General features: G+C 42.4%; 1 protein-coding gene across 1 annotated transcript in view; it reads left to right on the top strand.

Moving 5' to 3' along the window:
• Positions 1 to 15,442, top strand: part of UTRN (utrophin) — a 503,387-nt gene that overhangs the window by 79,670 nt on the left and 408,275 nt on the right. Inside the window, exons 14-17 of the mRNA XM_067542236.1 lie at positions 3,310 to 3,417; positions 4,008 to 4,187; positions 5,411 to 5,580; positions 7,536 to 7,659. Of these exons, the coding sequence (XP_067398337.1) occupies positions 3,310 to 3,417; positions 4,008 to 4,187; positions 5,411 to 5,580; positions 7,536 to 7,659 (582 nt within the window). The remainder of the gene's footprint in view (positions 1 to 3,309; positions 3,418 to 4,007; positions 4,188 to 5,410; positions 5,581 to 7,535; positions 7,660 to 15,442) is intronic.

Below are 15,442 nucleotides of genomic sequence, written 5' to 3' on the forward strand. Positions count from 1 at the left end.
TCCTTAAAACATGAGACACATATCTGGGAATATTACATAGCAGAGCTTCATAACCACACACGACATTGCAAGAAACATACTACTATAACAACAATGTTCAGCATGTCATGAGCATTCCAAAAACACCTTACACGACACACTTTGCGTTAAACAATACACAGTTACACTATAAGGGTGAACATGAATGATATACAATCACACCATAAGGGTGTGTGTACGTGGGGTGTATGTGTCACAGATGGCAATATGAGTTTAAGCCTACTTGATGTGACACTACACTTTATTTTTAAGATACTGTGCAAATACAGCCACACTGGGTACTTTCTTCAACTGGGATAGTCAGAGCTGTTGTTTAGGAGCTAGTGCTTATGCTGTAGTCCTGTTTAATAGCGATGGTTTGGGCAGTACTTTGGCTGCTTGGTATCCTTAAATAGTGACATTAAATGCTATAAACAATAAACATATGCTTGTTCATGTATATGAAAATAAAATCTGTTGGAGCCCTGTGGACACTGACTGCAGAACAGTGGTACCTATACAGTTGTAGCTAGCAGGATTTCGGCCTAGCTTCCTTGACCTGAGGGAAGTCTACACTACAAATTAAGTTGACCTAAATTAGGTCAACGCACAGCCACTGCAGTAACCAACTGCGATTTTTCATGTCCACGCTGCGCCCCCTGTGTAGGTGGTGCGCGTTCTCACCAGGAGTGCTTCCACCGACTTAACTGTGTGGGTCACTGACGGTTGGAGCCCCATGCCCTGAGGCTGACCGCTCGAGCTGTGAGCCCTGGTGCTGAGCTGCCAGCCCTGGGGCAGAGGGGGCTCCAGCTGTGAGCCCCGTGTGGGGCTGACAGCCAACAGGTGATGGAAATAACGCAGTGTCTTCATGGACACTGTGTCACCCAAACTACATCAGCCTTAGTGCTGTGACTCTTGTGGACGGGGGGTTATTGGGTCAATGTAGTGGGCGATTTACATCGGTGGGAGCTCCATTTTAGTGTCGACGCTTACAGAGTTAGGTCGATGTAAGATGCCATCAACCTAACTCTGTTGTGTAGACCAGGCCTGAGATGTTTCATCTGAGAACCATGTTATAGGAATGTATTTCTATTGACAACTGTAATCCTGGTTGTAGCTAGCATGACTCTGCTCCTAGTGTGGGCCAGGTTTGAGAAACTGGTCTCTCAAATGTCACATATATTCTTGTGTAAGCAGAGAAATAGATACCAAAATTTTATAGCAGTTTTTGAGTGGCGTAAGATTATATCTAAATTGAGGAGATGAACAGAGGAGCCACTAATCCCACTCCAGGTCAGGGTACATGTCCTCAACTACTCCCATGTCAAAGAAGCTTATGGGAACATGCTTATGATCCTTGCAGAACTGCAAATACGGCTCTTATCTGATGTGCATTCAGGAGGACAGCTCGCTAACCAGGAAATGAGGACAGGTTAATCAACTGATTGATACGGGTGTCGTTTTACCCATGAGTCTCTTCATGTGCAAGTATTTTATATTTTACAGAATGTACATGAACTGAAAGAGTGAAAAATCCTTGAAAGTTTTTTACTGTGTATTTAAAAGATAGTGAGTGTGATGATGTGGAAATGTCAGTATTAAACTGAAATGTCATTTCATCCGAAGAAATAATTAAGTGGTTTAAAGCAACCATTGTTTCAATTTGAGGTACTGGCTCAGGATCAGGCATCTGTAACTACCAAGCTTAAGTGATCAGTCCCTGTGTTCTAGGAAAACCAAGTTATTGAAAAATACTGATGTTAGAAACTAATTTCAAGTTGATCCTATGTTTCTCATTTCTACCTCTGCATCTGACGAAGTGAGCTGAGCCTCACGATAGCTTATGCCTGCTAAAATTAAATTTGTTATTCTTTAAAGTGCCACAGAACTCTCGTTGTAATTTCAAGTTCTATCAAAACATTTGTATCATTGAGAAAAATATATTTGATCATTCAGCTGCTGTCACTTCCTCTATTTCACTAATCAGCTGGAAGAATGAGCAGAGATGCAGCAGCATTTTGGTGACTGCTTAAAGAATCTTTGGAAGCCAAATGGCTCAGTCAGCATAATTCTTACCACTCAGGAAACAAATTTGTCAGTCATTGCCATTTATTTCTTAGCACTGTAATAATTATAATGTTTCAGTTTCCTGAGGAGGGTTATCATTGTCTGCTAAGTTAGCAAATATTAATTCTACACCTTGAAGAGCTTCTTAAACTCATCTCTATAAAATGTGTTGGCTGGAGCATCAGCTTAGTTTTTCCAATGAACATGTGTTGTTGTAGCCTTGTTCTTTCATATTTTATGGCATTTTCATCACCCTATATTTTCCTGTCTGTACATTTATGTACTCGGTTTATATTAGAAGTGAAAACTACAGTAGTCTTAGGTCTAAGAGCTGCTAATCAGTCCTGGGCCAATGTCAAAACTGCACAGCTAGACTGAAGATCTGGTGACAATTGTAAAGTCTAATGTCCAGTGAACTACTAGGGCTACTTTTTTCCTTTAAGAACCATAGGGATATATCTATTTTTCTTCTTCAACTGTTGTTAATGGAGTGTTGAATGGGACATTGGCAGCTCCTCATTGTTTCCAGCTGTTAAATTATTTTAAAAGAAGCTAATATACATTCCTAACATTGTTTTTTCACATGAGGCATTGTTGTAGTTACCACAACAATGGCATGTGATCACTAATGAGGAAGGAAAGTGGTCTGCACAATTCCAGATGGGAGAGGAAGCAATGAGACAGTTTCTCCTTAAAGATGTGTTCCACACTATGAAAAAAATTAGAGCACCCCTCATTTGTATTATCCGACAGTAGAATATCCTTGCAGTGTCAATCTCTGTCTCTAGCAGTTGGTGAGGCATTGCCTGCTAAAACTGTGTTGCAGTTGAAGTGGGGAAACATTAGAGAGGATGGTAATTAGAATGGCATGATTTGAAAGTCTGTTGCCAAGGCCTGACAGGTTCTGAAAGTAGGCTTTTTGGAGCACAAAACCTGCGCCAGTGATGAGAAGGAAAATTGATGATTCTAAGTATTTGACTGCATTTAACTCTGGTATAATAATTTGTAAATTTAGGTTGAAAATTCTGGTGGATGTCTAATCTAGTATTCTTTTATTCCTACATATGTGGTACTCCCATTAATGCCAATGGGACGTTCATGCATGTAAAGATTGCAGAACAGTGGTGATGTGATTTAACATGAAAATCTGAAAGAAAGAATTTGTCATTAGTTGTTTGACACTGTAGTATGTTTCAGTAGTGCTGTATTCTTTTTCTGCTGCAGTGCTTGTTGAAAGCTTGGCTAACTGAAAAAGAGGAGGCTTTAAATAAGGTCCAAACGAGAAACTTCAAAGATCAAACAGAGCTGAGTGTGAATGTTCGAAAACTGGCTGTGAGTATTTCTATCAACTGCTGTCAATTTAAAAAACATGAGTAAATAACACATTATTGACCTGACCTCATTTGACTTCACTAGGAGCTGTGAACATTCAGCACCTTTGAAAATTAGGCCACACATCACCTCCTTATATTTATCAAAGTCCTTCATGGAGTTCTTACTTTGTAACATGACAACTGTTTTGAGTTTTTAACTTATTGTGGCAAACTCTGGTTCTCTGTGCTGCATTATGACCAGTTGCCTTTGTGGTCAACAGTTTCCTGTGTTTCACTAAAGACTGTCAATGAAAGACACTTTCTGCAGTTCCCAGTGCTAACTAAGAATTATGCTAAATATTGTAGTAATTGTACACCTGAATACTCTGCAATAAATAGCTGATCCTGGGGCTGATTCTTTTTAAGAACGTTTTTCTCTCTTTTGTTGCATGATAAAGAATCGTGTTTTAAAAAAACTTGTAGTTTGTCTAGGTCATGGGATAAGTTTGTTTATGGAATTAAAAGAGAAAGTTTGAGTAAAATTGGGAAACAGTGGGGAAAGATTTGATATCTTTAAGTGAAAACAGTTAATGGATTTTTTTTTGTCAGATTTTGAAGGAAGATATGGAAATGAAGCGTCAAATGCTAACCCAGCTAAGTGAGATTGGTCAGGATGTGTCACAGCTCCTGGGGAATAACAGGGCTTCAAAGAAAATTGACACTGATTTGGAGGAACTAACTCAGAGGTGGGACAGCTTGGTTCAGAAGCTTGAGGACTTCTCTAACCAGGTTAGTAAACAATATTAGATTGCATTTCAATCCTTCTAATATGTCCATGTACGCAAAATCTTTGCCACCATGAACAAAATTGCTCAGGAAAGCCTTTGGCACCAGCTTAGGAAAGGGAAGGTTTATGCAATTACTTATGACCAAGTTCATCCCTGATGTAATTCTGTGGACTTCCCTTGGTTGGTCAGAGCCCAAATTTGTTAACCTTTTGGACACAACTCTGTGAAGCTCAATTTCTTCCACTCAGGTTGAGAGAGACAGAAGGGCCTTATTAATATCTTTATATTTTACTGATGGGCAAAGTAGTTTATTTTATGTTTGGCTTTTTATGTTTGGCATTTTATTGATTATGTGAATTTTTAAATGTTGTAAAGATGCTGAGATTGGCTGAATCGTTGATACTTTAGAAGTCAGAATAAATAAGTACATGGAATCATACCAAGGTTGAATTTAGACCAGTGTGATTTTTCTCACTATTGTACAGATGGACCATGATGTATTGAAATTACAGAAGTAAACATTTCTTTTGGCATGCAAGAATAAGAGCCAAGTTTGCATGTTTACAATGTATCTTGCTATTTAGGACCCTAGTTAGTATTTTTTACTTGAACAAAACTTCTGTTGAGTGAGGAGTTCTTCTAGGCCAATTTCTGCAAAAGACTTAAGAGGATGCTTGACTTTAACTGGCAAGAGCACTCCTATGAGTCCTAGTCAAAAGCCCTGTAAAGTGAATAGAAAGATTCCCATTGACTGTAATGGGCTTTTGGATCGTGTGTCAATCTTTGCATATTGTTTTATTTGCATATTATATATTTGCAGTTATGATGAACTGGCAGCATAAGCATTTAGAAAGTTTTGTGTTATACTTTTAAAAAACTCCTCCTTTCTGTCCCTACCCTCGCCCCTAAGAGTTTTGGTTTTTACTGGTGAATGAATATCTGTCATTGGCTTTGTTGATTTCATTTACTCAGTCTGCTACAAACTTTCAGTCAAACTGAGCATTTTGATGCTTAGTTCCCCCTCCGTAAAAAATTAGGATAATATTACCTAACTCCTTTGTTAAAGTGCGTTGAGATCTACAGATGAGAGGTGCTAAATGAGAGCGAGGAGTTGTTTTTATTATTGAATGGGTTTGAGTGACACGTAAATGTAATTGATTAAAAAAAATCCCATAGAATCTGTATTGTAAAGAGTAAACTTTTTTGCTATATCATTTTGTGTAGGTAACACAGGCTGTGGGAAATATAGGGGTGTCCCAAGTTTCACAGAAGACCGATATAAAAATGATTTCTGTAAAGGAGCAGGTAATGATAAAACAGTCCAAACAAGAGCTACCACCACCTCCACCACCAAAGAAAAGACAGATACCCGTGGATATTGAAGCAAAAAAAAGGTAAGAATACATTATTGGTATTTGTCAAATACTAGATAGTATCAAAAATTTTGTTTCAGGTTGACACAGAACAATTGGGGTTTTTTTGCCCCAGAATTGCCAGTGATTCAAAAAATCAATTATTTTCACAGCTCTAATTGTCACATAACTTGGGGCCCCAGTTATTCTTGGTTACTTGGTTGATCCCCTCCTCTGACAGTGATGTGTACACTTTGCATTGTGCCCTCACTTATGCAACCCCCCATCTTTGCAAAGGTTTTAAGATATTACTCAAAATTTTCTGGAAATTGGTGTTGTAATGAATAATCATTAATTTTTCCCCCAGTTGAAGAAAAAAAAAAAGGCAAATGTCACCATATTTTTATTAAGAAGGCATTTTCTCATAGACCTGAGTTCTGTTTGTAGCTCTGCCACTTCTGGAAGTCATTCACAGTCTGGTTTTCAGAGCTACAGAACACCTGCAGTTCCCATTAACTTCAAATGGAGTTTACTCTCCGTTTTGAAAAATTCAGTAATTCATTTGACCAGTCAGCAGTTTGTCTTCTATACATACCTCAGTAATATTGCAGAGGCCTGAACCAAGAGCAAGGGCTTACTGTGCTAGGTGCTGTACATTCATATAGTAAGAAATAGCTGTATCTTTTATAGTTTAAAATATCCCCATTTTAAAGATGGAGAACTAAGGCAGAGAGAAATAAAGGAACTTGCCTGAAGTCACCTGACAAGTCTGTAGCAGTGTTGAATTGGATCCAGAGCACCTTAGTTCCAGTCTAGTACCTTAACCATAAGACCATCCTTCCTGTTTACAGTTCTTGAATTAGAGTTCATGAGGCTGTATAAACTGTTTTTGCTTTTTAAGACTGTAATTAATCCTGCTTAATTTTATCATCTCCCTTTACGAGTGTTAAAGCTGTATCAGAGATTGGAGTTGGAAAAAACAGGTTAAACTTTCAGTTGCTGTTTTTGCCGCTTCCTTATAACACATTTTTGAGCCAATAAATGAACAATGACAGGAAACCTGCAAACTCTCCCATGAACAGTGTGACTAACAATAACTTGCTGGAATTAGTTTCTCACTGGGATACTTACAGGGTATTGTTCTGCATTAGGGTTTGTCTTCATGGGATAGTAATACTGATTAAAATCTGAAGTGTGACTTTAAACCAGTATCGCTACACTATATAGCCCCGATGAGGACATTCCCATAAGAGTTTATTTTATTTTATTTTTTTCTCGTTTAATTTGTCACTTTGGAAATGGTTTAAACTAAACCTAAAAAAAGCCACTCTCATTATGAGGTCTATCAGTATAAATATATAGGTTTAAATTCAGACCGTAACTGATACTGGCATAGTTTCTTGTGTTGACAAGCCTTTAGTGTAGCTGAAGAGCCTGCATTATAGGCTATTTCTCAATCAGCTGATCATTTATAATGGTTTTGTCAGCTGCTCTGAGTTATTATTATGTAGTTCTTTAGCTACTGGTTCTTCATTTAAGCTAATATGTGTTTTTACACATATTTACAAAGTCTGGAACAAAACTATGTTCCTTATTTGCTGTTCATATTTTTAATTTAGTTTTGTTTTTTATAGTACTAGGAACCTATGATTATGGTTATAGCATTGTGAGATGTATCCGATAGGACCTTATGTTAATAAAAAAATCGTAGTAACGTATTTTAAGATATCTGTAAAATGAGAAAACAAATGGTACCATTGCATCACAGTTCATGCAAGGGAAGTTGATGATGAAATAGTTTTCACTGTGGCAGTTTAATGAAGGGTCTGTAAGTGGTGAGGTTTGTCGCTACTCACTTTAGTTAGGACAGTAATATGAAAAAACATGAATGTCTGTGTCCTGCCTTGCTTTCTCAGTATAGATGGAGGAATGTGCGGAATTTAATAAGAGACACAATGAAATGATGGAAAATGTTATCATCTGACCTTTTAAACCAGGTTTGATGCTGAAAATGCTGAGCTGTTGAACTGGATTTTGAAATCAAAAGCTGCCATTCAGGCCACAGAGATCAAAGAATACGAGAAGATGAGAGAGACTTCAAACATGAAAGAAAAGTTAAAGGTAAAATAAGATGGAAGGATGTTCCAGTGAATAGTTTATTTTGTCAATTTATGCTTTCTATCAGCTAGAGAGACAGTCTGATCTAAAAGCTTTCTGTGGATTAAGTCCCATTGTTAAATTTCTTTAGAATGCTGGATAGATGTGGAACTCTCTGATTAGCTGTAAGCAATATTGTGGTTGTCCATTCATGTTTACTGATTTACTACGAGTTTTTTTTCTCTTGTTAATATCTGTATTCAGTGTAATAACAGGAGGTGCATTTCTTGAGTATTATTGTGTTTTCTAGATAGCTACTTATTTTGGCCTCATGGCTGACAACTGGAGATGCAGCTCATTGAAAACACTCATGTAACTTTGGGAAAGTATAGAGCTGTGGCCAGTCTCTACACTCAATCCCCTGGAAGCATATATTGGCCCTCGGCATACCCTGTCCCACAGAGGAATCTGAAATGTTTTATTGCTCAAGTAATTGTAATCTTACTACTTTGAATTTTAGCATAGGTCAGAGTCCCTGCAATTACATCCCCTATACAATACTGTCACTATAAAACTGTCACCAACCTGTGAGACAGTGTAGAATTTACAAGACCCTGTGGGTCCTATGCTTCCTCTGTCTTGGATTCATGCCATGGGAAGAGTGAATCTTTGTGACCATTTTTTTTAAAGCATTGTCTTTGTTTGCAAAAGCTTACTGGAATATTAGCAGTACTTAAATCTGTTTGTGGAATCTTAATGCACATGTTTACAAGTCTCCAAAAGGAGGCTCTCTTCTGAGTAGGTTCCAGTTCAAAAAGACGACATTGAGGCTATTTGAAAGGATGTTGTAAATGCTGCTATTATTATTATTATTATTATTATTTATTATTAATAAGCATTATTTATAAAGCTCCATAAATGTGCATGGCTCTTTACAAAACCCCCTTTCACAACCTCCCCGACCTGAGGGGCAAGGTCAAGGTCCCTGCATGGCTCCTCCAGGGTGGCCTCAGGGCCAGTGGCCACCCCCGTAGCAGTACTGGAACCCCTGGGAGTTATAGGTGACCTTGGGACCCTACTCCCTTTTCTCGTCAGTGAAGCAATCAGGGGCCCCAGCACCATCGGCAGAGACCCATGCCTCCGAGTCGGGGAGGAGTCGGACACTATGGAGGGTACATCTGTGGGGGCTCCTGCCAGCTCCCCGGCTCAGGATCAGTCATCCTCTTCCTCACCAGATGAGTCACTGGTGGCAGGCCCATTGGCTCCCCTGGAGATCTTCCGGGCACAACAGGAGCTTCTAAAAAGCGTGGCCTCCAACCTCGGACTAGAGGCAGAAGAGCTATAGGAGCAGATGGACAACCTATTTAACATAGTGGCAGCGGTGGTGCCATCCCAGGTCACCCTGCTGGTGCATGAAGAAGTCCTAAAACTGGCCAAGGCTGTCTGGCAAACTCCATCCTCTTTGTCCCCCATCTCAAAGAGGGCAGATAAAAAGTATTACGTTCCCGGGAAAGGGTTCAAATATTTGTTCATCCACCCTGTGACAAGCTCCCTAGTGGTGGAGGCAGCAAATGAGAGGGACAGGCAGGGTCAGCCAGGCTCAACTCCCAAAAACAAGGACAGCAAGAAACTGAACTTTTTTGGGAGAAAAATGTATTCTACTGCCAGCTATCAGTTCCTTGTCGCCCACCAACAGGCGTTGTTAGGGAGGTATAATTATAACTTGTGGGACTCCCTCACGCGTTTTGGGGAGGCCATACCTCTGGATCAAGCCCAAGATTTCTCCATGGTTTTGGAGGAGGGCAGGACAGTGGCCAGAGCAGCTTTAGAAGCCACTTCAGACGCAGCTGACTCGGCTGCAAGGGCGATGGCCTTGGGGATCTCCATGCGCTGTTGCTCATGGCTCCAGTCGTCTGGTCTCTCCCAGGGGATGCAGCAGTCCATATAGGATTTACTGTTCAACGGGGCTGCATTTGGAATAGCTGGATGCGAAGCTCCATGGGCTAAAGGACTCATGGGTAACTCTGTGCTCGTTGGGTCTGCACATGCCGCAATCTTCCAGGAGGCAGTTTCGGCCCCAGCAGAGGCAGCAGCAGCAGTCCAGGTTCCTGGCACAGCACTTCGGGACTTACAGGAGAAGAGACAGAGAGGGGAATGTTGGCGGCTCAGGCAGGGCCCACCTTCTTCCTCGACTGTGTAGCCGCCTACCTCCCGACAGTCAGGCAGTCAGCGTCACTCATTTTGATGGTGCGCATGAGGACAGCATTCCAACCTCGCAAGTGGATCCTGCATCCCCACCTTTCCTAAACTGTCTCACTCCTTTCCTCCCAGCCTGGGCCCATATAACCTTGGACCGCTGGGTCCTGGGCACAATTGGAACAGGCTATACCCTCTAATTTTCCTCTCCTCCTTCCCGTCCCTGTTCCTCTTCAGGGACCCCTCTCACGAGCAACTCCTCTTACAAGAGGTGTGCAATCTTCTCATCCTGGGAGTTGTAGAGGAGGTCCCGCTAGACATGAGAGGACAAAATTTCTACTCCCGATATCTCATCCCGAAGGCCAAGGGAGGCCTCAGACCCTTCCTTGACCTGCGAGGCCTAAACAGGTACATCAGAAGGCAAAAATTCCGCATGGTTTCCCTGGCCTCTGTTATTCCCTCCCTGGATCCAAAAGGCCTTGCTACTCCCTCTTCGGTCATGCATTTACTTCTCCTTCCAATTCCCCCTCAAAATGCTTCCCATCAAGGAGACTTACAAGCAACAGTCTAAAACTAAATTAAATCAATTTTTTAACTCATTGTAAGAACTGAAAGTGTTAATTCTTTCAGATAACTTAAGATTTTTTCCCTCCTACCATTTCCTCCAAAGAAGCTTTTAAAAAAATAATTGACTAATGTGTGAAATCTGAGTCGAATTAATGAGCTTTCAAACTTGCAGTGAGATTCATGGTCATTTCGATGCATTCTGGGAGTGAAATCTGCAGTAGTGGGCTGGAGGTCTAGAAACCTGTCCTTTTTACTAATGGGTGCATTGCTCCAGTGTGATTGTGTAGAGGGAGATGGTTCTTCAGGTAACTTGTGCCAGCGCTGTGGGGAGCTTTGAATACTAACACCCCAATCTTGAATTTAGTTTCATGGGGAGCCAATACAGAGAGTGTCGTGTGATATGCCCTTGCTGTGACCCCCTGCTGCTGAGTAAGTGAGAAGTTACCTTCACGCCACTGTTCTTTTCTGAGACTTCTAAGGGTGGTTAGTTTGTTTATGAATTTAACTGAAAAGTTCGATTTCATTTGGGGCACTGAATGGCTATCAAATGGTTAAAACTTTCAGTCCTGTGCGGCATGTTTCAGATTTCAATTGGTATTCATATATGAAAGGTTCCACATCTTATTACCACCAGCCAACCAGATTGTTTGGGTCACCTTTTATTCTTCTTCAAGTAGTAACCCTATGGATGCTCCACTGTAGCTGTGTCTGTGTCCCTGCGATGCTGATTGGAGAACTTTGGTAGCAATGTCTGTTCTGCCTATGCACGCGCTACCCTTCTCCTGGCAGGAGGCTAACCAGCATGTGTAGGTGAACCCTCCTCAGTTCCTTCTCAACTTCCTCTGTCTAGAGATGGAGCTATCGCTGTCCATTTGTGGATAGTTAACTCTTTTAGAATTGTTAATTTTAGCTTCTCCTGAAGCTTTTTTCTTTGTTGTTTCATTAGTATTTTATTTGGTCTGCCAAAAAAAAAAAAAAAAAAAGAAGAAAGGAACCCCCCTGGATAAAGGGTATATCTGGCTCCCCGGGCTTCAAAAAGTGCCTCAATTGCAAGGAAGCTATTCCAGTAACTGATGGACACATGCAGTGTGTTCGCTGCCTGGAAGAGAAGCACATTCCACAAAAGTGTAGCTTTTGTCAGCAATGGAAACTCAGATCCAGGAAAGACCAAGAGCTAAGACTCAAACTCCTACTCCTGGAGTCAGATCTTCAACCCCCAAAGTCCCAGCAGGAACTCTCACTGCAACCCTGTACTTCAAAGGGAGATGAGCCCAGAGAGATGAACCGTTCACACAAGGCCTATAAGAAAAGGTCTGAGAGTCCCTGTAGCAAGCCCCGATCGAGCCAAAAGTGATTTCTGGCTCCATCAGTATTATTGGTACCAACAGCACCAAAGCCATCTAAGTTGGGTACCAGGACAAGCGCAATACTGTGCTGATGGAACAAGTTAGACTGCCCAGAGACCCAATGGGCACTGGCAAAGGAGCATTGGTGGTACAGGGGTGTGAAAAACATAGAAGATCTGCCCTGGGGAAGGCTCCATTGATACTAACCTTGGTGCACGTGGTACTGACGGACCCTGCTGCCAGGTCCATATCTCCAACCCCATTGGTGCAAGCTGCTCGGCACTGTCAGCCACCTTTGGTACTGATGATATCCGTACTGCCGGATTTCTGGTACATGATGGATCTTTCAGTGTCCAATGCACCGGACTAGCCCCTATTCAGTACCAGGGCCCCGGTACCAAGTTCACTCAGAGCCCTGGACTTGCTGTTGTCTTTCTGCTGAGCACCGTCTTTCTCATTGTTGGAGTCAGAAAGGGGCAAGAGGATGTGGGCTCCCACCGCTCTTCTCACCTGCCTTATAGGATTCAATTTCACTATGGACATCAAGTGTATTGTTCACCTAATCCACAGCCTCCCTGGTTTGATCAACCATGGTACCAATCACCAGGCTCCTACCCACCATAGTGGCCATACTGGGACCCTTGGCAGGCTTAGAGACAACAAACCTCCCATGCCTCTAGTGTGGCAAATCAGCAAACCAGGGGACACCCTTCTTCAACTGCGAGGGCTTCTGAACTCCCTGAACAGGCAGGGGAGGAGGAAGAGGCGGAGGTGGAAGAGGAAGTCACTGCTCAAGCCCTCTTCTCGTTGTCATCACCAGATGAGACAGTGATGCCCCCTATGCCATCGATGTCTAATGATTTCAAATTATTCCAGGACCTAGCAGAGAGAGTGGCAGAGGCCCTGCAAATGTGGGTGCAGGAGGTGATCGAGTCTCAACACAGGCTGGTGGACATTTTACATTCTTCCACCTCCTCCAGAGTGGCCCTCCTTATTAATAAGGCACTCCTGGATCCAGCCAAAGTCATATGGCAGACCCCCGCATATGTTCCGCCAACATGTAAGCAGGCAGACCAAGTATTATGTGCCAAAAAAGGACACGGAATTCCTCTTTTTCCACCCGCCTCCCAATTCCATCATTGTGGATGTGATTAACATAAAGGGCCACCAGCACCAGTTCAAATCCACCCCGTATGACTGGGACTGGAAATATTTGGATCTGTTCAGCAGGGAGACATATTCATTAGCCATCCTCCAGTTCCGTTTAGTGACACGGCAGCATACGTGATTTCTATGGCCATTGTGATGAGATGGGCTTTGTGGTTTCATTTATCTGGCTTTCCTAAAGAGGGCCAAACTATAGTGGAGGACCTTCCTTTTGAAGGGATGAAGACTGATGCATGCGTTCACATGTGGAAGGATTGTAGAGCAATTCTTTGGTCTCTTGAGATCTATACCCCGGCCTAAAAGAGAAAGTATAGCCCTCAGCCACTGTTCAAGATCCGTTCAATATTCATCCTAGTACTTGTCTCAGAGATCGTATGAGCTGCAGAGGAAGAAGGCCAGGTTCCCAAGGGGAAAACAGTCAGGATCTCAACCAACCTCCTCCCAGTCCTCAACCTTGAAGAGGCAGTTTTGATGGGTTGGTCGAGTTGCCTGTAGAACATTCTCCCTGTCATCTCATGCTGGAAAACCCCTCCCATCCCTTCAGAGAGAGTCTTACCCCATTTCGCAGCACCTGGAAATGGATAAATCCCCAAAAATGGGTTCTAGAGATCACCCAGGATGGATACGCTATCCATTTCTCCTCCCTTCCCTGTTCCTCTTCAGAGACTCTTCTTGTAAGAGTCTGCTACATCAGGAGATAGACAATCTTCACAGCGTAGGAGCCATAGAGCCTGTGCTTGCAGATGTAAGAATCAGGCTTCTACTCTCATTACTTCCTAATACCAAAGAAAAAGGGAGACTGGAAATCCATACTGGACCTCAGGCCGCTCGACAGATATCAAGGCGCAGAAGTTCAAGATGGTCACTCTATCAACAATTATTCCAACATTAGAGAAAAGCGATTGATTCTCAGCTTTTGACCTACAAAATGCGTACTTCCACATTTCCATCATATCGAGTCAAAGATGATATCTCAGATTCATGCTAGGCCAACAACATTACTAGAACGGAGCAGTCCCTTTCAGCCTCACATCGGCCCCAAGAGTATTCTCCAAGGTCCTCTCAGTAGTGGTGGCCCACTTATGGTCTCAAGGTATCATGATTTATTTCTACCCGGATGACTGACTTCTCAGGGCTGTACTTTTGCCAAAGCCCAGAGAGTTACCGTGACTATACTGAACCTGTTCCAGAATCTGGGCCCCAAAAGGTAGAAAGATATTCAATCTTCTCCCTCCGACCAGGAAGAGGTTTCTCAAAGGCATAACAAACCTCTTTCCCCAACTTAGACTTCCCACTCCTCAGTGGGATCTCAGCCTAGTGTTTAAAGGACTGACTAGACCACCATTTGAACCGATGACAACTTGTTCACTAACTCCCCTCTCTAGGAAGATGGCATTCTTGATTGCCATTATCTCAGCAAGAAGGATTGGTGAGATAGCACCCTGATGGCGCATTCCCCCCTTTACTATGTTCTTCCCTGGCAAGGTCACTCTTAGACCACATCTGAAGTTCATTTCTAAGGTAACTTCTGCTATTCATATAACCCAGCTTATTCAACTTCCAACGTTTTATCCTAAACCTTATCAGGATAATAAGGAAGCCATCCTCCAAACGCTGGACATGAGGAGAGCCTTGGCTTTCTATTTGGACAAAACAAGAGCTTTCAGATAATCTCCAAGAGTCTTCCTCTCCATTGCAGATAGGTCAAAGGGTACAGCAATTTCTGCTCAGACTCGCCATATGGGTCTCGAACTGTATCAAGCTCTGTTACCAGATGCGTAATATAACACCCCTGTTTTCAATATGAAATGACGAGAATGATGTGCATTTCCGTCACCTTCTCTAAAAGTATCCCTATATTGGAGATCTGCAGAGCAGGTACCTGGGCATCATTGCATACCTTTGCAGAACATTATGCCATCTTGAAGGACTCAGCTGCAGACACCAGATTTGGTGCCATGGTGCTATCATCTATAACAGACTTGATACCAAAGCCCAGCCTCCGGGGGAGGGGGGGAGGGTAAAGTTCAGGTTTCACCTACAATGGAGCACCCATATGGACACTACTCGAAGAAGACAGTTACTTACCTTGTGCAGTAATTAATTATAGTTCTTCGAGATGTGTATCCCTATGGGTGCTCCACAACCCACCCACCTTCCTTCTACTTTGAAGTTCTTGTCATTGACTCTGCAGTAGAGAAGGAACTGGGGAGGGTTTGCCTGTGCACGCTGCCTTACCTTGTGGCAGGAGTGGAGCAGCACATGCGTGGGCTGAACAGACACTGCTACGAAAGTTATTCTATCTGCATCGCAGGGACGTGCACACATCTACAGTGGAGCATCATGGGGGGATGCATCTTGAAGAACCATTGTTACTGCACAAAGTATCATGCTACTATGATTAATTTTTTGCTTTTTTGTGACCAGTAAGTATTAATGTGCAATGCAGTTTTGCATTAGTTTCTGAAGCAAACATGACTAACACTCCAAGATGTGTTGCTGTTTGCAACTGGAATCTCCTGCAAGAAATC

The sequence above is a fragment of the Emydura macquarii genome, unplaced genomic scaffold, assembly GCF_026122565.2.
Source record: "Emydura macquarii macquarii isolate MOO-44397 ecotype Brisbane River unplaced genomic scaffold, CSIRO-AGI_Emac_v2 contig_705, whole genome shotgun sequence".
Lineage (NCBI taxonomy): Eukaryota > Metazoa > Chordata > Testudines > Chelidae > Emydura > Emydura macquarii.